The sequence below is a fragment of the Mus pahari genome, chromosome 17 (genome assembly GCF_900095145.1).
Source record: "Mus pahari chromosome 17, PAHARI_EIJ_v1.1, whole genome shotgun sequence".
Classification (NCBI taxonomy): Eukaryota; Metazoa; Chordata; class Mammalia; order Rodentia; family Muridae; genus Mus; species Mus pahari.
Window position 1 is genome coordinate 32,009,052 of NC_034606.1, and position 23,553 is coordinate 32,032,604.

Here is a 23,553-nt window from a genome sequence, read left to right on the forward strand (position 1 = left end):
ATTGGCATACAAAGACACTTTGTCTCTCTTGTGGCATACATGCACATGCACATTTATGTGCTCATGCACACATATATGTATATGTATTTTTAGTAGCAGGAAGTTATTGCTGCCAACTCAGAAAGTCTTTAGAATTGCAGAAACACAGGTGGTTTCTGAATATCACAAGAACATTCAGTAAATATATACTTACAACAACACACACAAATATGTGATTTTATATATGTACATATATATAATATAAAATGATATCATCTGACATGCCACTTTTATACTGTTATTGTTAATAAGGAATCCATTATTAGCTATGTCAACAGAAATCTATAGTAACATTTGAAAAGATAAAGTCTGTCAGTTTGCTGCTACCTTTGAGGTCGGCTGTAATTGATACATTCTGATCGACTTGATAACTATTGAGCTCAAGTATGTTCCATTAATGCCATTTTCAAACATCTTAGAATAGGGAGATTTGCCAGTACTGACTATTATGGCCATGGTTCTCATTAAACTAGTCTATTAACACAAATCCTTGAATTGTGTTGATTATTTTGACTTTGCTGACGCTAATTACAGTTAAGTAGATAGGAAAAATACCTGTCTTGTGTTTCTGAAGATGTCTTGTATTTCCTTGCTGCAAGTTACATGCACAGTTGTTAAATAGCCCAGCAAGTAATATGATTCCACACTCACATCTCTAGTGTTGGAGGAATTTAGATCAATGATTTCTGCCTAACAAGTGTTGTTTCAAGATAATTTTCCTACTGCTTGTTTGGATCTGTCCAAACACAGCTGTAAGGTCTTTCTTTCTATATTTGGAGTCAGAGTGACTGATGGCTTATATCCACCATCTGGAAGAGAAAAGTACTGAGTGGGAGAGAAGCGATAGGGATACATGGCTGGGGAGACACCCTTAGAGTCTTCTTTACCCTGTATCAAGGTTCTGATCTTAAACTCAGACTCTATATGCCACTGAGGGAGTGCAAAATGTTCGTATGTAGGTAGTGTGTGTTTGGGTGTAAGGTTTGCAAATGTGTGGGTGCATGTGTATGTGTGTGTTTGTAGAGGCTCGAGGTTGATTCTAAGAGTCTTCCTTTGTAACTTTCCACCTTATTCAGTGAGGCATGTCCTCTTCAGTAAGCTCAGAGTTTTAGAATATAGACAGCTAACCCAGCTTGCTCCAGGGATATGCCCTCTCTGCATTCTGAGTGCCACTATATCTGCATGTCCACTCAGAATTTCATGGGTTCAAGGTATCCGAACCCTAGTCCTTATACTTACATAGAAAGTGCTTTAGCCTCTGAGCTGTGTTTCTAGACCTACATGAAATTTTTGTTAGTTTTACCACATCAAATGCCACTATTTTAGAGTAGATTGTGTATTACCCTCTCTTGAAATAAAGTAATTCCTAAAACACTTCCAAATCATCAGTAGGACTGTGGTGGTTTGAGTGAAAATGGCCATCATAGGCTAAGGAGGGAAGGAGTGTCACTATTGGAAGGTTGTGGGTCTGTTGGAGTAGGTGTGACCTTGTTGGAGGAAGTATGACACTGGGTGTAGACATTGGGATTTCAGAAGCCCAAGCTCAGCCCAGTAACACACTCTTTCTTCCTGCTGCTGAAGATTCAGATGTAGACCTCTCAGTTATCTCTTGAGTACCATGTCTGCCTGTATGTTGTCATGCTTCCCCCCATGATGAAAGTGGACTAAGCCTCTGAACTGTATGGCAACTTCAATTAAATGTTTTACTTATGAGACTCTGGGACAATGGACCATGCAAGGAAACTTGATATAGTTGATTGGGTCCAGAGTCCCTGGCACCCAGGTACCCACTTGAGATGGTAGGCGGCTTTCTGCTCCTTACTAGATTCCAGACCTGGAACATGTGCCCCTCTTCCCACAAAGGAAACATGACCTGTGGTCACCAAGCCCAGAACAGAGTTCTCCATGCTAATGAGGTACCTAGAGGCCCTGAGGGTTTAGCCAATAAGCTTCCCTTCCTGGAAATTCCTTCCTGAAAAATATATTTAATATCTGGTCTATGCTGAGGAGGTGGTATGCACACATTTCCCACGATGAGCAATCAATAAACAGTTTAGAACTAAAGACTGTCTCTTTCATCAAGAACCACCGTGGGGAGCATGGAGAAAGACTTTCAACACCAAGCTGTAGCCTAAGTCTCCTGCAGAAAGTCCCTCTGCAATCCCAGACTACCACAACCAAGCTAGGACTTTTGCTGATGAGCTGAGGTGGAGCTCCCATCTTCTCCGGCCCTGGGCTTTTTGCCATCCTCAGCCCTTGGGTCTTTCAGCTCCACTACTAACTCTTCACGACCCAGGGGTGCCTGGATATCTAGGAGTTTGAAAGCCCTGGGACCTGACCCCATAGTTCCTGACTCCTTGGTGAAGTAACTCAGTGGTGATTGGGTATCCAGAAGCTTGGGAATCTCAGCGTCAGCCTGCCACATCTTAGATTGTGTTTACCCAGCCCCTGAGCAGTGTCTTGGGGCTTCCCTAAAGCCCTGCACCTGATGGCATCAGTGCAGGGTAAACACAGCCAAATTTCACCTCCCCAGCAGGTCCTCTGCACCCCAGCAGTGGGGCAGAATGCAGACCCACAGCGACTCAGTTTTCATTACACACAATTTTAAACTTTTTCATTCTTATGAGTGTCTAGATGTATATTCAAAGCTCATGCATAGGTTGGTGTAATTCTTCAAGATAAAGAGCTGCATTATGTATTCCAAGCTGTTTAGCAGACCTGGTACCTCCTCCTTAAATAGTAGAAATTTCCCATTGCAATTCAGTGACAACTAAATGTGGCACTCCCCTTTTTAACATGTGTTCCAAGGGAGAGTATTAACACCACAGGACCACAGGTCACTTAAGCCACTAATGCACCTAAGACCTCATTCCCATGTATAAAACATTCATTTTTGAATTGACTATTTTATATACTTGTGTCATAAAGTTTAGTCATTTTCACACCCGCTTCCCCTTCTCACCCCCTCCTTCACTGGAATTCCTCTTCTAAACAAGTCTCAGCTTTACTTTCATGTCTCCATTTTGAGTGTTGCTCAATGAGTTTGCTAAGGGTCAGTTTCCTGAGTGTACATGGGTGGTCCCTCTCACTTTTATTCTATAGTGTACCTTTCAGGGACTCTGTTTATTTCTACTTGAAACAGAAGAATAATCACGTTGGTTGACACTCAACATAGTAAAGAGTATATATATATATATATATATATATATATATATATATTCTTTACTATTCAGAAATTCAGAAAAAGTATATATGTATATATATAAACATATATATTTATATTTAAGCACACATATTTAAATGAATGCACACACATTATATATGATATATATATATATAGTCAGAAACCTGACTTAGTAGTACTGTCACTGATGTGATTTATAAACTTTTTTCCTTCTTTTGAACATTGCTAGCATCTTTAAATACAAAATTTTAAAACAATATGGTTTAAATAGCATTTAAAATGAGACCTATAGCCTCAAGGGAGACTAAATTCATTAGATTCTACTATTTTTATCCCATCGAGTGAAGGCTTGACACTTCTAAGATTCCTTACATTTAAGTTAGACTCTGAAACAAATGATCCCGATTTATAAATATATATCTTTTATTTGACAACATTATACATTTTATTGTTTAAATTAAGTGTTGTTTTAAATTGCATGCTTGTTTTAGGTGATATGTAATTCCTACAGTCATCCTAATGTATCAAGGACTTGTACTGCTAAAACAGTAATTATTGCAAACATTGCAAAGCACAGTGCCGGAGACAAAATTTGTAGAACTGGCCTCTTGCATTAGCATTTTGTGTGTGTGTATGTGATCTTACTTGTATTTTAATTTTACAGCAAATTAAATAACCACATATAATATTTTAAAAAGTAGAAAGTATAATTCTGCCTGTGGCAGAAGAAAGATCCTAGAAATATTAATTGTATTGGACTAATAATGAGAACCACAGAGGACTGAAAAGAACATGAAGACAAACATCATCTAAGAACTGTCTTATTCACATTGTTTGTATCATCGCTAAGTTCAGTATAACTCTGCAGCTATTAGATATATTTTTGAATGAATGTCTTCTGAATAAAAGGATGATTATGAAGATTTTCTCAATTTACCAAATCTCTTGAAAGTCAGAGAAAACATTTCTATTTTCACTATACATGATGAAGCAAGATAAATATAAGTGTCATTTGTATGCAATGATGCTCTTGTAAAACGTGGGAGGCAGAGTGATGGAGTGGAAAGAAAAAAAAAATCGATGTTTCCTCTCAGTCGTACTTTGAATGATTACTTGTAGATCTTCTCAAAGCTGGGATAGGGATTCTCATGCTTAATATAGACTTTGGTATATGATAGGTGTTCAACAGAGGTAGTCCTATACCATTAATTGTGAAGACTTGCTCTATTACTACTCGAAACTTCTTAGGAATTTTTAAAGATTCTTAAGAATCTTTTATTTACTTTATAAAGATTTCTGAATTTGGAAAGTAGTATAAGTGTGCAGTTTTGATTGTCATGTGATATATTTATAACAGAGTGTCGATGACAAAGTATCCATTCAAAAGATACAATTCTGATTTTGTAATACAGATCATTGTTGTCTGTCCTTAATGTGGGCTAGAACAGACACCGTGAAGAGTGTGCGGTGCATTGATAAGTTGGCCCAACGTGTCAAGTAGTGGGATTTGTTAGAAACAATCACAAAGGGTTACCATCCTCTTGACCCCACCAAGGGGAATCTAGATCCCAGGTCCTTTCTATGGGCAAGGAGCCCAGCCGAGCCGAAGCTCCACCCCCAGAATAGTCCTCCAATCGGCTGCGCCGCGCCAGCCCGGCCCTCGCGTACCACGTGACGCAACCCAGCCCGCTTCCGGCGCGTCGCGGGCGGCTGACGTCCCCGGCCGGCGTCGCGTCAGGGCTGGCCGGCGGCGGTGGCGGCTGCGGCGGCGGCAGCGAAGGAGGCTGCGATGGTAGCGGAGCCGGAGTGGGCTTGAGGGCTCGTCCCACCCCGCTTCCTCCCGCGCTTCCTCGGGCCGACGCGACGCCGCGGGCCCCGGCTCGCTCGGCTCCCGCTCCCTCCCTTGCTGCTGCCCGGGCAGACTCGGACGAGGCCCGCGCTGGCCGCCCTGACGCGCCCCGGCTCGGCCCCGGACGGCCCGGCTGCTGTGCGGAGACGAGGCCGAGTCGGTAAGAGGCGGCGGAGGGGCCTGGAGGCTGCCGGGTCCCCGGGCCGCGCTGGCGCCCGCGCCCGCGTTGCTCTCGGCCGGCGTCCCGCTCCCTGCCATCCGCTGACCCTATTGTCTGCGCGCCGCCGCGCTATCCCCGCCTTCCTTCCCTTGCCGAGACGGTGGCTGTCAACCTGCAGCTCCCGGGCTCCGGGCCAGCCGCGCCGCGGCCTTTCCTGGCTCCCCTTGACACCCCTGCGAGCCCGCCTCGTCCCCCACCTGTGCTTAACTTCGCGGTCTTTCCCTCACCGCTCTCTAGCTCTGTGTGTCTCTCTTTCCTCTCACTGTCATCTCTGCTAACTTCCACCGTCCTTACATCGCACTCTTTTTTTTTTTTAACCGCTTTCCCGTCTCTTTTCATTCCTTTTTGTTGTTGTTGGTTCCCTCTCCCCTTTCTCTCTCCCTGGTACACAGTTTCACTTTAAGGGTCTGTCCAGTTAGATCGTCTCTCATAAAAGTTCCTAATTCTGCTGCCTCCCGCATTCTCCCATCCCCTTACAAGAAAATGGAAATCATCCCTGCCTTTTGAGAGGTGCCTCATTCCTGAGAGCCAAGGGGGATTAGATGTACAGGCTGGAAGTTTAATCTTAGGAAATGTTAGCATAACTGGCAAACTGCCTCTTCGGATTCTATTTCTGTACATTGAAGTAACAGCCTTGTATGTTGCACACTTACAAGATTTCTATTTAAAATATTTATGTTTGTTCCCATTACGCCTAGTGTGTCCTGGCTATGAATCTTAACCTCACTGATGCCATGTCAGGATATTCTATATCCCCTTAGGCACGACCTTGTAAACTTGATCCCCCATATTTTTGTAACAAGTGTTGATGCTATTTCTTTCTTCCCTTTTCAGATAAAAAAAAAAAAAAAAAAAAAAAAAAAAAGAACCAGGAAGGGACATTTGGAATTCTGTTAGCTGTTATGTTTTACCTATTTTAAACAGTGGCTAGAACATAAGATTTTTCGTTTGTGTGGGGTTTATTTTTTTAAGCTAGAAAGATCCTAGTGAGTAGTAACGTAAAAACATGTTGTAAGCATCTCCCTCAAACAATGAGCAGCTTTAGATTCCTGGTTACCAACCAGTTGTATGTTGATGAACCCGTGTTTACCAGTTATTATTTTCATTCCACTATTGATACCTGGAGAATGTATGCGTTCTCTTCAAATACTCAGTAGTAAAAATGGCCTCACGTGCCCAAAAGAACATTAAATACTTAACATGGGAATGTGTTCAGTGTTGTAATGACTCCTCTGCGGTTTTTTTTTTTTTTTTTCAATGAGAAACTTTTGTTTTTTAATTGTCATTATGGGCACAATGTTGAGTTAATAATAGAAACCTTACCCAGAGTCTGGCATGGATTGATTATTAAATATGAAATTTAGGAGAAATCCTTTGCAAGTCTATGTTAAAATTATGCTGTGGTGTGCTGCTGAGATAGTATGCACTAACTACCCTGATCTTCCAGAAAGGTTGGTGAGACTCCTCACCGACACAGTGCTTGTCTGCTGCTTTCTCCACGGGTTGTATGTTTTGACATACTAACTGATTTCTGGAAATTAAGTGGAAGACAATTAAGCTGCTCCCTTCAAGGATTTCAGTAAACACAAGTGTCTTAATTTTAAAACTCACAGCGTTTTCAGCCTTCCCTGGATGGTTCTTGAGCATTTTTTTTTTTTTTTCAGTTAAGATTTGAGGCATTTTAGCTATTAGTCTTAATAGCGTGTCTCTTCTCTTTAGCTGTTTTTCCTTTCTGTATTTATCTTTTACAAATGCCCTACCAAAATTGCCTTTATGTTGCATCCTACCTATAAGTTTTGGTGATTGTTCAATTAAAAGTCTGGCAAATATTGTACCGTCCCATGTATTATTTTGAAAATTAGTTAAATTCTGTCTGTTCCATTAAACCGTATTCTATGTGCCTCTTATGCATTAGGATCTAACTTTCTTTTTTCCTCTTGAGGTAGTGGAAAGAAAATACTGAAGAATAGGATCTCAAGATGAGTAAAAAGCCCCCAAATCGTCCTGGAATCACTTTTGAGATTGGTGCTCGTTTGGAGGCACTGGACTACTTACAGAAATGGTATGGAAAATAACAGAATATCGACCCAAAGCACAAACTTTGTAGCTTTAATAAGTCAGTTGTTATTCCAACCACAAGTCAGTCGCATTAGTGTATTCATCCCTGAATACACATACACATTGGGTTTAGGGTTAGCATTTAAATACTTCAGACATTGTACAGTGCTTTAGCTGTTTGAGATTTGAAAGTGTTTGTCTAGAGTAAAAGTCAAATAGAGAGGATGTTACCATTGAATAACTAACAGAGTTGTAGTGGCAGAGGTCAAGGAATGCTAATTCACACATTTAGCTTCCTAAAACTTTGTATAAAAACCATGATGTGTTTGTTTTCTTGATGTTTACTAGATAAATAGTAATGATGAGGACTTGTACTTTCACAGCGTACATGTCCATCCTTTGCTTTTCCTACTGAAAACCAAAATCACAACCTGACCTCATTCCTTAAAGAGCAGAACCTCAAGTCATGTTGTAGCTGACTGTTGTCCCAGAACGGCAGTCCTCTCAGAATGGCACTTTCTTCTCTTGTTCTAGTCATCTGTGGCATGTGGTCAGTATAAACACCCCATGCATATCACTGACATACTGGTATAGGAGAGGGTGAGATGCTAGTGTTCTGTCCATGTAGCTAGAAGGGGGAAACAGCATTCAGGGGTCACTGGCTCACAGAGCACTAAGGATAAGGGGATGAGTTGCTCCTGTTGATTAGTGGTTCATCACTCTGCCTTCTAGGCTAATGTCCTCTGCTGCCATCCTTGGGCCACTGAGAGGAACATTTGGTAGGTACTGCCAGGGCCAGTGCTACCTTTGCTCCCTTCTGACACTCATTTGTTTTGGAGAAGGGCCTAGCATAGTTCCTCCAGGACTTTATTCACCACACACTGTGACTTTTTCTCTCACAATAGCTTTATTAAAGCCATAATGAGAGCCAGTAGATTTGCTTCTAATCCATTTGCATTCGATCTACTTACTGAATAAGCAATAAGCAATGGCAGGCAGAACCCTTGTTTAGTCATATTATTGACTTGATACTAGCCCTGGGCTTTTATTAACATCTAGCCTTAGACCTTAGTAAGTCTATATCACTAGCTTAATGGCCTCACTTTTGGGTTCTTCTGTAGGACTTTTGAAACTCTGATTCGAGGTTGAGTACCACAGTTATTTTGCCTCTTTCCCGCAGCTACTCAGTGGGTAGTTCTTTTAAGGAGCTCATTTCTTACCAGGTGGACAGTATATATAGTGTTTTCTTGAACTTGGGATGCTCCTGAAAGATAGGCTTCATCATAGCAAGAGAGATTTAAAAAACAGTGTCTAGATTTTACCAAATGTCAGCAAGCGTGTTTTGGTGATGGTGGTGATATACTCCCAACTACAAAATAATGGATTTACACTGTGCAGCAAGAGATGCCACTTTGTGCAGGACTTAGCTTTCTTGGTTGTAGTTAGCCAAGATTAGTTTACTGTGAAGATATACAATTAAATTTTGTGAGATATGATATGAGAACCTTTTTTTGTGAATCTTTACTGTTTTCTTAAAGTTACTGCTTTTGTGAATAACAAGTTATTTTGTATTTGTAGGCTTCTCAGCCAACAAAGTGCCACTGAGCTAGTGTTAAGCTTTGAAGAAGCACATAGTTTATTAGTTCATGCTATAGTTTTTTGGGGACATCACCCACTAGGTTAAAAAAGAAAAAAGTTAAGGGATAAGGGGGAAGTGTACCTGTTTAGAAAGGTTCTTTGGAACAGCTCCTCTTCTGACTTTCCAAAGAACCCTTAAGTTTGCACTTCATGCTAATGTAATTTTGACCTCGATGTATAAGGGGTTTACTTTTGGTGGTGAAGTGTCCTCTAATTCCGTGGCCGTTATATTTTGATTCAGTAACTAAATCCAAAAAATAGTTTTATAGAAATACTTGTTCAGACCTTATTTGAGTATACGTTAGTGTCTTATGCTTCAGAGTGTAATTGCTGAAAGCAAGTCAGAGTTGTAGCTTTTCAACATGAGAGTCATGCTAACTAGCTTTCAAGTCTGCATGCATTTCTAGTAATTCCAGTGATGGTGGCCCTATTGAGACACATTGGCCAGTAGACCATGTTTACTTATTTGTTCTCAAGACATGTACACTGAACCATATACTGTGGAATTATGGTGTCACATATGGGTACCTTTCCTTTTAACAAGAAGTATTAGAGAGGCTTCATAGATGGATCAGTTTAACCACTTAAGGGGGCTTAAGTTAACCAGTTAAACTTAAGTTCAAGCAGTTAAGCGAGCTGCTTTCCCATAGGATCTAAGTTTACTTTCCAGTACCCATGTAGAAAGGCTCACAACTGCCTATAATTCCAGCTCTGGGGTATATGATTCTTGCTTCTGGCTTTTGAGAGTACTCTCACCCACATGCACATACATATATACATACACAATTTTAAAAATATTTTAAAATTATGTTTATTTTTCTTGTTTTATGTGTAAGTCTCTTACCTGCTTAGAATCTGAGGAGCTCATAAGAGGGCCTTAGAGATGGCTGTGAACCACCCATGTTGTAGGTGCTGGGAAATGACCAGGTCGTTAGAGCAGCTGGTGCTCTTAACCAATGAGCCATTTCTCTAGCTCATTCCCCCACTTCATACACATGAATTAAAGAGGGGAGTGGGGGGGGGGCAGAACAAGCCAAGCATAGTGGCACACTCCCAGCAACTTAGAAGGCTGAAGTAGGCATACAGCAAGTTCAAGGTCAGCATGACAACTTAGTATGACTACTTCAGAATAATATATCCAGGTTTGGGGAATTTAGCTTTGTGGTAGAACACTTGCCTAGCCATGTACAAAGCCTTGAGTTCAGTCTCCTATACCAGCCACTCAAACAGAAAACAGCATCAAGCACAAAAGTAGATAACAGTGGAACACTCAAAAATGCCAGTTAATTTCATCTGTATATACAACAGATTGTTTTTTATGTATAAGAAAGGAAAATATATTACTGTCCTAGTAATGAAAAGACATGCTAAATTTAGAGGGATGAAATAAACTATGGTTAAGTTTCCCCTTGTAGGTTTAGGAAGGTATAGAAGGTATAGTTTACTAGGAGACTTAAATCTGTTTCTTAGGAAGAGGACCATCAGTACAGAGCAGCCAATACAGTATATTAGATAGCTTCTCTTTGGGAATTCATGTATGCAACATAGAGATTATTGTTTCCTGTTTTCAAGGTAAACATGCAGCTACCTATAAAAGTCACTGATGGCTTGATTGCTCTGTCTGCACTACTGAATGCAGACCCTGAGAAGTCATTCTGCTGTCTGACGTTTTTACTTTGTATTTGCTTTTGTTACCTATAGATCTCTTCTATACAGACTAAACCTCTGCTGAACATGGACATTTCATTTTTAAATATTTTGTCATCTTATTTAAAACATTCTTTTACTTTATTTTCTAAACAACCTACATAACTATTGTTCTAGATTAGCTAATGTAATCAGCTGTTTTTAAATCATATTTTTCTATTATATTTTACACTGTTAGCTATGTCTACTCATACCTTCACATTGAGTTTTATCTCTGGAAGACAGCATCATAAGAGTACATAAGAATATCCAAACTATTATTTTGGTATAGGAATATATTTGGAGAAAGATTGTTCATAATAAAGTTATATTGGAGACACTAAGTGGATGTTTTTCAATTTATGCATTTATTTATTGATCTGGTAAGTATGGGCAAATTCTCATTTGTTTCGAAGTAACATTGGCTATTATACAATATTTTAGGATCAAATAAACATATATTTGAACTTACTTTGAATTCTACAGTTTCAAATTTAAAACACTGACATAAATACAAGGGGGCAAGCTGAAAAATGAACCTCTATGAATCAGAAGACTTCAGTGTCCAGGCTTTTAATAGACTTTAGTGTTGGCATGAGAGTAAGCTAGAGTCACAGGATAGACGTGTCATTGTGGCCAGCTGTGAGAGTGTAGTCTCTGAGATACTCACTATACCCTCCTCCTCCTACAGACTTCTCTAGATTGTAGAGCACTGGTACACAAGTTGACATTTAACCATGCGTAGTATAGCTGATAAGTGATAAAACTGGCGTTAACAATTTAACTGCTGCCTTTTGATTAAGTTGTTATTCTGCAGTCGTTGGTTTATTTATGAGAACACACCAGATGGAGTGATATGCTGTTAGTCTTACAGTATTTGAAATACACCCAAAGTATTCACAAGAGTTCTGCTCTTCTGACTTCTTTTGGAATATTCCTATTAATTCTGTTCTAGATCTAAAGAAAAGGAAAGTGAGGGATTAAAAAGTGTGGCAATGTCTCCAATTATGAGAGTTTGCTAGAACAGTTTAAATTTGAGTTGGCAAATGCTATTCCCACACATTTGGAGGGTTTGAACTCTATGGAACATTTGCAAATGTGTTTTAGTTGTTCAACAACAGAATTTTAAAAGTGTGAAAAAATTCAAGAAGTTAAGATTGTAGTAGTGACAGATACCTTCTAATTGAAAATACATGCATTTAAAAAAAAAAAAAAAGAATACAAGAATGCCCCTGAAAAATCAGTCATTGTAATGAGTTTCAAATTTATAGGCGTATTAGGTGAATGCTTTCAAGATAGAAATTATTTAGCTGATAATGAACAAAGTTTTTGTCCTTTTGCATTTGGAGTTTCCAAAGATTTTCTTTTCTTTTCTTTTCTTTTTTTTTTTTCAAGACAGGGTTTCTCTGTATAGCCCTGGCTGTGCTGGTACTCACTTTGTAGACCAGGCTGGCCTTGAACTCAGAAATCCACCTACCTCTGCCTCCCGAGTGCTGGGATTCCATGCGCCACCATGCCCGGCAAGATTTTCTTTTTAATATTTGAAATATAATTACTTTGAATTATTCACTGCCATTGAAACTTATTTCTGCTGTAGACTCAGAAAAAAAGTATCATTGCATGTGTGATACCAACATAATTGAATTATATATTAATTATATATTAGGTTCTTAAGTCTACAAAAAACATCTGGGGACTACATAAGCCCTAGATTGAAATGTTAAGAACTTTCTTTTAAATTCTGATGTTTAATCTACTTTAATCATAAAGTGGTCATACAAACACTTTAAACTTTCCACAAACCAGAGCTCTGCCTACTGTGTTTAAGATGCTAATGATGAAGTTTATAGACCTTTTCTTTAAAAAAGTATGAAAAACAAATTTAGAAATAGAGGGCTCAGTAGTTCAGAGTACACCTGGTCCTTCTGTTCTTGTTCTTAACCACATGTGCTCACTGTATTGATGAAGTTTTAATTCATTTTTTTCTAATACAAAAAGTTTTTTTAACCTATTTTCTTTGAAAAGAGAAGTTATTGGAAAAAGTAAATTTAATTAGAAGCAAGAAAATAGGTGTTATAAATGCTTTTTTGTTATGAACTTTGTGTCTCTGCTTTGATGTTCTTCTAGTGGGAGTCTTCCATGGGAGGTTTTTTGCAGTTAAAAGCTCAATTTCTTTTTTTTTTTTTTTATCTATTTTCACCTTTCCTGAGTTGACAGATAATTTTACCTTACTTATAGATATATCTGCCATATACTATTACAGAAATAAAGTAGATATGAAGAATTTATAGGTAGTTTTTCAAAACTGCTAGATACTCAGAAGAAAAAAAGTGATGTTCAGAAATACAATATAATTTAGAGCCAAAATGTAGAGGAATGAAACATTTCAGTGATAGAAAGTTTTCATTCCAGGTGTAGTTTGATCACCAGTACAGTCCATTACCTCACATAGATTTCCAAGATTTTAGCCTATTGGATAAATGTGCCTAGGCCAGCACTGTTCCTAACTTACTTAGTGGTGTATGTATGTGGTATTTAAGAGTTTTCAGGTGCCTTTGTTCTTAGAATTACAATTTTAGGCAAGGCAAGTTAATTTCAGGTCTTCTACTCCAATGACCTTCCTCCTGATTTTGGCTTAGAAGCCAATCTTCAAATGGGCAATTTTGTTTCATTGCTTCCATCATAAATTTGTAAAAGTATGAAGGTGAATATCATCAGGTTTCCTGTGCTTTATTTTGTATGTGTGCCTGTGTCTCTGTGTGTTATATATTTGATATGTGGGTTTTTTTTTTTTTTTTGGTTTTTGTTTTTGTTTTTGTTTTTTGTTTTTTTGGTTTTTTTCAAGACAGGGTTTCTCCGTGTAGCCCTGGCTGTCCTGGAACTCACTTTGTAGACCAGGCCTGCCTTGAACTCAGAAATCTGCCTGCCTCTGCCTCCCACTGGGATTAAAAGCGTGTGCCACCACGCCCGGCTTGATATGCGATTTAATGGTGGTCATTATCCTACGTATTCTCAGCATTCTTATTAATTTGGTCATTGTTGACATATCATTTTCTGCATAGTGGCTATTTACTTTATGTGAGATAACAGGAATTTCAGACATGTTTGAATAAGAAACAGACTATTTGCAAGAAAAAAATAAACATACATTATTTTAATTTCTATATTGTCTTCACTGGTAAGAACCTGCTGGGTTTGAACCACCATAGTGATGAGTTAACCATCTAGTGCATAATGCAGAATCTATACTGATTGGATAAATCATTTTTATGGACTAAAACACCCAAGTTCAAGGATCCATTATTTATAACATCTTTAACTTGAGCAAGTTATTGAACCTTTGGAAGCACTGGTGACTCCCNCCCCCCCCCCCTTTTTTTTAAGAAAGTAGGAAGAGTTTGTTATGGTATATGTAATCCCAGCACCCAGGAGACTGAGATATTCTTTTAAGATATGACCAGTTTAGTCTGTATAGTAAGACCCAATCTCAAAAGCAAATCATAGAAAAGTAGGATTAAAGCACACAGTATACTAAAAGAGGTTAGGAACTTAGCATGGCTACTCCCAAATGGTCTGGGACAAGCATTAACATCAAGTAAGGTAGAGCCATGTGAAATAAGTCAATGCAAGTCTGTAGAATTAATCACTAGGGGCATTAAAAAAACCTCACTATTGGAAGGATTCTAAATGCTTAATATTAAAGAGAATTAGAGAGTTGCAGCCTAGAATTCCTGACTTTACTAGCACAAATTTAAAAAGTCTGCTTCTAGAAATCTGAACAAATTGTCCAAGGGACATGAACTTTGAATCCAATACCAAAGAGCTTGATTTGGTGAAGGTGGGAAGGAGTTCTTTAAGCCTTGTAATGTGGGAAGGCAATGGGAATAAAACTATGAAGCAGCTTAGAAGAAAATTTCTACTGGTAAATGTCATAGGAATAAGTAGATATGCAAAAATCTGAAAAAAAATCACTGATGAGAATTTTTAGGGTTCAGTGTTAGGATGTACTTTTGACCTACAATCTCTTCGAGAATCAAGACTATTTCATATTTTTATTCGATTTTAAAATATGAACTTTGAATTGAGATTTTTTTATCATTATTATATTTAAAGTAAAAAATTAGCATGCCAGTGTAGTTAGGGTGATTAGGTGAGGGAATTTTGAAAATTACAAAGCATAATATAAACTTAAAGTGCTTCTAGGAAGCTAACAATATAAAAAATGTACTAAGTTATAAGCATTTGCTATATTTCCCTTAGTTATTTGGCAAGTAGGCATGTAACCCAACAGTCATAGGTAAGGCAGTTCTTAGCTTGGTTCCTGGCTGTTCTAGTAGGTTTTAGATATTTTTATTGGACATATGTTGCAAGTGAAAATTTCTCTTCACAGAACTGTTTTAGATTGCCAGTCCTTACTTCCTACAATTTCCAAACACTTAGAATATTCTTAACTTTTGTTTCAAGTTTCTTTGCTGCTATCCTTTAAACCTTCCCTACCTTGTCCAAGGTGATATCTCTTTAAATGTTCTTTGTGTGTATTAGTATAATATTATCATCACTCTTCTTGCCATGGTTTTGATCTCTCTCTTTCTCTCTCTCTCTCAAATACAAACCTGTCCATTCCTAAATTACCAAAATTATAAATTTTATTACAAACATAAATAACATCATTATATAACTTGAAAACTTGTTAGTATATATTTTGAAAGTACTTTTGCCATTTTGTTTACATGACATTTATTATTAAAAAATTTGATAGCATATTCTGGTTATATTTAGTGAGTTGTGGTTGTGAACTATGTCCTTTGGATAATGTGCAAAAGATTCACAAGTCATGTAACAAACTAGATGACAAATCAGAGTGAATTCCTTAAATACAGATAATGCTAGTTTTACTGATATATTAAAATGATATTTTAAAAATTAATTCATCAGACAATATTTCTGGCATAGCTGCATGCCTGTTTTCACATGCCACTGCTCTCCAGGGACAGTTAGTAGAATACTGATAGTAGTAGTAGAATATCTTGTCTTCCAGAAGGTATTTGTCCATGGACATCACTTATAATAAGAATAATACTATAATCATATCCTATTTGATAAATTTATAGAAATATATATAATATAGAGTGATATTTATAAATGTATAATGTTATATGAGATTTGTGTTATAGTATTCTATATATTTAGTTACATGTTTATACATACATATAAACTTACCTTTTATTTAAATACATAATAGTCATACTTATATATAATATTAATACATATGGGAAAGGAATATTTAGTCTAAAATAGGTAGAAACATAATAAAGTTTAAAAATTCAATCTGACTGGCTCTACTATTAGAAAGATTTGTTTCTCTGGTACTAATCCGCCTTGCTCTCCTCTCCCTTCCATATGCAGTGTTCAGGGTCTGCTTCCTATAGTACTCATACTATTGAGCAGTGTGAGTTAAAGATGACAAGCTTTGAAGCCACAGCACCTGGGCTCAAGGGCACACCCTTGAGCAACTTCTGTAAACACCTTCCTGTGTCTCTGCCTCCTTTTCCTCTACCACGCTCTGCAGTGCTTCCCCTACCTGAGCTAGGGACCAGGCTTGTCCTATCTCATACTCCGAGACCTGATTCTTAACAGTTCTTTTGCCTTCTTATCAAAGACAGCTGCTGCTCTCTTAGTAAGTAAGTAAAAACAAGAATTTTCCAGGGACAGTGAGTAGAGCACTGATGGTAGTAGTAGATTATCTTCCAGAAGGTATTTGTCCATGGGCATCTCTTTAAAATCTAATTCAACTTAGGAATGCCTGTCTGAAGAAAAGTCATCTTCCTCTACACCAGACATTAGTTTTCAACAAAGAAATTCCCCCACCCTCTTGACTTAGTAGATAAGACAATAATAAAGTGAGCAAATACAGTGATATATGTTTGCTATGTATGTGTGTATACATGCATATATGTATATACACACACATAGTGAATATATAGCTTATAAAGCAAGTATAAGACAAAAATAAGATCCATGTGAGCTAGGATAGGAATTCACCAGCAGTGCTTTCTTTCTTAGACTGCTTGTGTTCTGTGTTTTTTCCAGCACTTGGGAGTTGATGCAGTTGGGAACTGATAATGTTCAGGTGCAGCTAACTTCTTTGACCAATGTCTTTAGCCAGTATCTGGTACTTACTGAATTACAAATTTAGTCTAGAATCCATGGGCACTGTTACTCTCTGAACAATTTTATACAAGTTGGAAACCTCGGTTATAAAATTATAGTATTTATTCAAGGCAGTGAAATTTTAAGAGTTTTGGGAAGATAAAATAATTTTTACTTTTACCAATGGTGTTTCTGTGGTTGTAACTATAGCTTCAATTTAACTTGAATTTTAGAGGACTTAGACATGGAAAGGCTCAAGTACTAACCGTAAAGTCAATTAATATTAGCAAAAAATTAGATTAGCAAAAAATATTCTCCAGGTAGATCATTGCTATACTTTTATATTTTCTTTTATATTAGTCTAAATGCCTATAATTTATTTTAGAGTCAACAGTTTTTCCTCAATTTTTGGAAGAAGACTCTGTTTCCAGGCTTAAAAATAAAGGACTTAGGAAAACCAAGTTAACTCTGAGCAATACAAGCAGTTCATTTCTTTTCTAAGTCAGTAAATCCCAGCCACCAGAATCTGTGTACTGCATCCATTGTCTGCCTTTTTGACATGGGATTATTTCAGAGAGGGTAGATAGAAAATCTTTGTTACTTTTCAACAGCAGTTGATAAGGGGCCAGAGAGCTTTCCATGGTATGCTGGCTTTGAGGAGTAATTTGCTTGGTGATCTGACATTCTCTTTATTTCTTTCAGTTAAATCTTTTTTTTTTTTTTTTTTTTTAAATCTTTAATCTATTTTTTACAGTCCAGTCGTTATCCCTGTCCTGGTCTGCCCTCCAACAGTTCCTCATCCCATTCTTCCTCTTCCCCTCCCCCTCCTGTCTCCAAGAGGATGTCCCCACGCCCCCACCCACCAGGCCTCCCTACTTCCTGGGGCCTCAAGTCTCTCAAGGGTTAGGTGTGTCTTCTCACTGAGGTGGGACCAGGCCGTCCTCTGCTGCATATATGTTGGTCTCGGACCCAATCCTGCATGCTGCCTAGTTGGTGACTCAGTCTCTGAAAAAATTTCGGGGGTCCAGGTTAGTTGAGACTGCTGGTCTTCCAATGGGGTTGCCCTCCTCCTCAACTTCTTCCTTCCTTTTCCTAATTCAACTTCCGGGGTCCCCAGTTAAATCTTGAGATAGAGCAGCTATGGAGATTCTCTGTCGTCTTTCTGGCATCTTACCTGACACTATGGACTCTGAAATCCTAATCTCCCATTTAAATATTTTCCTGAATCATTCATAAATGTCTGAGGCTGAGCCTAATCACTATTCTTTATTCCAACAGCTTTCTGTGATTCAGCCTCTAAAACAAAAACATTAACACCACATCTTCCAAGTTCAGGGAGAAAAAAAAAATCTTATGTTCAATGCACAGTCAATTATAGTAAAGCATACGTAGCATATGAAAATAATACATTCTTGAAGATAGTCATTTGTGAATATATTTGCTCAACAAATTTTTTTACACTGTATATCAAAACATATACCATTAGTTTGGGCCATCTGCTGGAACAGAGGAATTGTTTTGCTGTATAGAGCTATATGTGAATTGCTATATTGTAATGTGCATCATACATGTGTTATGAAGATCTTACCATGTTTTTTCCCTCCCAAGGTGTAACCAATGGCCCAATTAAACAGAAGTCCTGTGCTCTATAGATCAAAGGATCATGTCATTAGCTTGCTATTTCAAAGCTCTAGGTTTGAAACAAGCTAACACGTCCAGTTTAATGTCTCTCTGTTCTCCTTTATCTGCTGTGTAGTTTATCATGTTGTCAGCCCAGATAGAGCATTACTTTGACCTTCAAGTGCCCTCAAGTCTCGGCAGGTCAATCTTGAGGACAGATTGCACATCTTGCTTTCCTTAATGACCTCACTCACTCTGGTGTCATCCAGAGTCATAATATTTTTCAATACTGTACCTTGTGACTCTTAATCCTTGAAATATCCCACCAAGTTCAACATGGACAGTGTCTTCAGGAACCTTCAATGAACTTGCCAGTATTCTCAGAATTACTTAAGCATATGAAATGAGATTTTCTATTCATTTAAAAATTTTTCTGTGTGATTTAATCATACACACACACACACACACACACACACACTTTGCCCCACTTTTATTGACATGGATTGGAAACTTGTATCAGTCTCTGCTTCTGCTTCGTGTGAATTCTTTAGTCCTCATCTGTTAAAGCAGATTATGTTATCCATAGCATGGACAGAGAACAAGATACAGTGTATATAAGGAACAATCAACGTTTAGTTAGCAAAAAATAAAATAAAAATAAAAAAGTTTGATACATAACAGTATTTCTCTTCTAGATCTCCTAACTGAGCTCAATGATGAAATGATAGAATTTTAGAATTTTTTGAATCTACCAACAGTGCCTGTCTGCTTTCTTTGTTCTCTCCTTCTTCCCCTCTCCTTCCCTTTTACTCCCCCCCCCTTCATTTCCAAGTGCCATGGATCAAAACTGATCCCTCATTCTTGCTAGGCAAGCCCTCTGCCACTAAGCTACCCCTTCATTCCTACCTTTGACTTATTAGTTGTTCAAGTGCATGTATGTTGGACATTCTTGATAATATTTCTGACACCATCAAATTTGACTAGTGAAACTTGTTAAAAATAAAATAGATTATGATCTTGTGCATTTGCATTTATTCTTGGCAGTAACCTAGGTATGCATATCATTCTCTAGGCATTTATGTAGAGACTCTAACATGCTGTAACATGCTGAAGAGGTTCCTCAAGATGTAATTTGTTCTGGCTGTTGCTTCAAGCATCCTTTCAGCCAACAGAATTTAAAATATTTTAGGAAAACCATAAGTTGCTTAAAAATAACAATGTAGATTTACATTATTTAAATTCATTCAGATTCTGATTTTTTTTTACTGAATTGAATCATGTTATGAAAATAGATATATATTTGAATCTGTTACCGTAGACTCTTTTTACTTTGAAGAATGTTTTAAACATATAGAGTTCCATACATTTAGAATCTGAAAGAACCTAGAGAGCAAAGCCAAGAGCTTTGGATTTTGCTTAAAATCTGAGTGATGTGATAAGTGAAATTAAAAGCTCTTACCTTTTGAAAGAGGTATATCAGTTTTTGAACTTAATAGATATATTTCTTCATAGTGCTTCAGTGGCTAGTAATGTTGAAAATATAGAGCAGCCTTGTTGAAAGTTTCTCTGTATGCTATAATAATTTTCTGTTTTAAAAATTAGAGCAACAAAATGCATCAAGGGGAAGACTACAAACAATGAACACTGCAGTTTTGATTTTATGTGGCTGAATAGGCATGTCTGCACAGAAGTGTGTTAATCTATGTTTTATTGGATTGATGCTTTTTAGTAACAAAATGTTTCTTAACCCACTTCTTCCCTAAGACTAGGAAGTTAGATTAGAATGAGCCAACAGCCTTCATAGTTCTTAAGAAACATGAAGTCGGCTGCCTTTAGTATTTACTTTCTGGCTGAACACTGCTCCAGTAGCTTCTGTGTGTTAGGGCTCTGCCAGGTGCTGAGGGCTATAAGGAACACAGCTTAGGTACACCCAGAGCTCATAGGCCTGAGCAGTATTCTAGCATCATGATCCTTAGCTATAAGTTGTCTCTAGACGTGTTAAACATTTTGAGGTAAAACAGGCAATATATCCTGCTTGATAAAGTCAACTGCTTTATCTATTTATTTGCTGAGAACAGCAAGAAGTCTTCAAGTAAATAGCCTAATTTTGATGTAGTATTTCCCCAGCTTATTTGATGTTGGAAGCCTTTGAGACATATAAATGTCTCTGGTGATCACTCATCAGCACTTAGTTTTGGAGTCTATCTAGAGAGAATTTAAACAATCAGAGTTCCATAAGGTCAATGGAAAAGGGAGTGCAGGAAGTCAGCGTAGATCATTACATGCTGGACAAAGCCTAAACAATTAGAATGAACAGGACAGGAAAGGCAGGTTAGGCAAGGCAGGAAGGACAGAAGCACAGATGGGTTGAAAAACAACGTACGTGAAGAACTATGCAATAAGCTCAGTATCATACGACAAAATTAAGAAATCATCTCAGGAAAATTCAGTGTATCTAGATGTGTAAATGACTTTGAACAACATGACTGACCTATAAAATAGATGGTAACATCAAAGTTGCATAATAGCTTTATGTTTAAAACTTTTAAAAATACAACACAAAGCTTTGAATTTATTTTTAAAATAGAAAAATGTGAGATAAGCAGTTACAGCTGAATTATCTCCCATATGTGGCTATTGAGTTCATATGTTATAAACAGTTCTATCATCTGTCAACATTTTAATGCAGGAATAATGGAATAGTACACTCCTTATTAAAAGTTTAAGTGAATTAATTTTTACTTTGAAATTAATTAAAGGATAACTAATCTACTTGTGAAGAAAAAGCAATCAAAAATTTTAAAATTTACAATTTGGGGTTTTTCTTTCCTAGCATATGCTTACTATGGAGAAATAAAATGTGCTTACACCATATAGAAATGGATTTATAGTCTGGGGAAATAGCTTGGTTGAAATGATACAGTCTTGAGTTCTACTCTTAAAAACCTGTGCAACAAAAACTGGAGGTGGTATCCAGTGCTGTAGAGGTGGTTATAGGCAGATGTTCAGTACTGACTGTCCAGCCAGCCTACCTTATCTGGCAAGCTCTACATGAATGGTATTTGAGGAATGATAGCTGAGATTGTCTTTTTGGCCTCAGTGTTAATGGATATACACAGGCATGCACACATAGAAATGAACATATACACAAAAGGGAATATGTTGAAATATATATATTTTAAATATATATATTTTAAAGAATATATATATTTTAAAGCATAAATATATATATATATTTCTAAATCTTCATTTAACTTTTTCCTTTGTATAGTATAAACATGGTATTTGAAGATTAATCTTCTGTGAGATATACCATTATTCATATAACTATAGAAAGTCTTCAGCTTTTCCAATCATATTTTTACAGAGTTTCCATTTTACTGCAAATTATTCATTGTGTATATATTTTCAGAATTGGGAGTATTAATAAGTAAGAAAGTAGGGATATCTTTACCATTTGACACATGCCAGTACATTAGCTTCTTAAACAATATAGCACTTTATATTTTGCATTCAGTGTATATTAGAGGACTTATTTTCTCAGTTCTGAGAAAAATCACTTAAAATGACAATAGTATTGTGTATTTGTATGTCAGTAGTTTATGAGTATACTGACTTTTCTCATAGTTTTAATGGTAAGTTGTACCCATTAAAATCTTTCTGCTTAATAATTTATATTTGACAACAAGAATTTTTCGTGATATGAAGCTTTTTAAATTTTTTGAGGTATCCATCACGAATTGAAAAAATTGATTATGAAGAAGGGAAGATGCTAGTCCATTTTGAGCGCTGGAGTCATCGTTATGATGAGTGGATTTACTGGGATAGCAACAGGTTGCGACCCCTTGAAAGACCTGCACTAAGAAAAGAAGGTCTAAAGGATGAGGAAGATCTCTTTGTAAGTAGGAATCCTTTCCCAGTTGTTCCTTTCATAAATAGATAATGACATTTTAAAAGGATCCTGTCAAATTTAACAGCTTTTTTATTAATGAAATATTTATTATATATGGAATTGATCTTAAAAGTTGTTTGACTAGGATTTTAAAGCTGGAGAAGAAGTACTGGCTCGTTGGACAGACTGTCGCTATTACCCTGCCAAGATTGAAGCAATTAACAAAGAAGGTATGCATTTTACATGACCTGAGGCTTAAATAGAACTGAGATTTGAATTTCAGTTAAGGTATATAATTGTCTCATATAACTTTTTTCTTCTTTTATACTGTTCTGTGTGGATTTCCTGTTAGTACTCTCTACGGGAATATTTGTTAAATATTGCAGAATGATATGGCTCATGACTTCCCAGCCTGAATCAAAATACGAAGTGTGTTAGTAAGATTTCCCTTGAACCTAGGAAATCTTTCAGACAGAATATTAATCTTCAAATTTAGTAAAGTTGTGAAAGACACATAAGCTAGTGGAAGAAGAGCCAGAAGGGCTTTGTTTGCGATGGAATAGTAGGGACATGGTTGGACAGAAGCAACAATCAGTAACTGAGAGACTTTAGAACCTCGCTAAAGGATTTGAATTTTATTTGGAAGTGATGAAAGCAATGGAGAAAGTTTAAACTTTAGGTTCAAATTAAAAATAAGCTTGAAAGAAATAGAAGGTAAGATAGAAGGAACAAACCTTTAAAAAGGATGTGTAAGGAATTCAATATGGAAAATCAATTACAGTAGTCTAACTGAGAACCCTTTTATAAGGATTTCAGTCCCATTTATGGTTGCAGTGATTTGGAGCTGCAGATGAGACTGTAGTGCTATTTCTAGTGATTAGCCACTCATTGCAGGAAGAGGTGGGAGACCGCACTGTCACTGGGCATGCAGGTTGTTTTCCCTTTTCCTTTGGGTGCTTACACTTCTTTGGAGTGTACTTCATGTCTTATTTGCTTAAGTCTTATACCTAAGCATCCTCAATGTCCAGTATAGAGCCTAGCACAGAGTAAGTTATTCAAGAGTGATCTGGGCAGAAAGAAGTAATGATTCTGTACTCTTGGGTGCTAAGATCCACCCCAAACCTGACAAAGTACAAGTACTCAGTACTGTAGCTAAGATCAGCTGTGTTGAGTATGGAACACTTTAGGACTTGCCATAATTCCTAAGCATGTGCTTA

General features: G+C 37.3%; 1 protein-coding gene across 9 annotated transcripts in view; it reads left to right on the forward strand.

The window, feature by feature from the left end:
* The first annotated feature begins 4,932 nt into the window (after window positions 1-4,932).
* The window catches only part of Phf20l1 (PHD finger protein 20 like 1), a 70,765-nt gene continuing 52,144 nt past the window's right edge, over window positions 4,933-23,553 (forward strand). For 5 of the 9 annotated variants that reach the window (XM_029548274.1, XM_029548276.1, XM_021216441.2 and 2 more), the window contains exons 1-4: window positions 4,988-5,232; window positions 7,235-7,354; window positions 22,171-22,342; window positions 22,482-22,566. In XM_029548274.1, the coding sequence (XP_029404134.1) occupies window positions 7,272-7,354; window positions 22,171-22,342; window positions 22,482-22,566 (340 nt within the window). In that variant the 5' untranslated portion in view covers window positions 4,988-5,232; window positions 7,235-7,271. Of the gene's footprint in view, window positions 5,233-7,234; window positions 7,355-22,170; window positions 22,343-22,481; window positions 22,567-23,553 lie in introns of all 9 variants that reach the window. The other 4 variants (XM_021216442.1, XM_029548277.1, XM_029531047.1 and 1 more) reach the window with 4 other exon arrangements.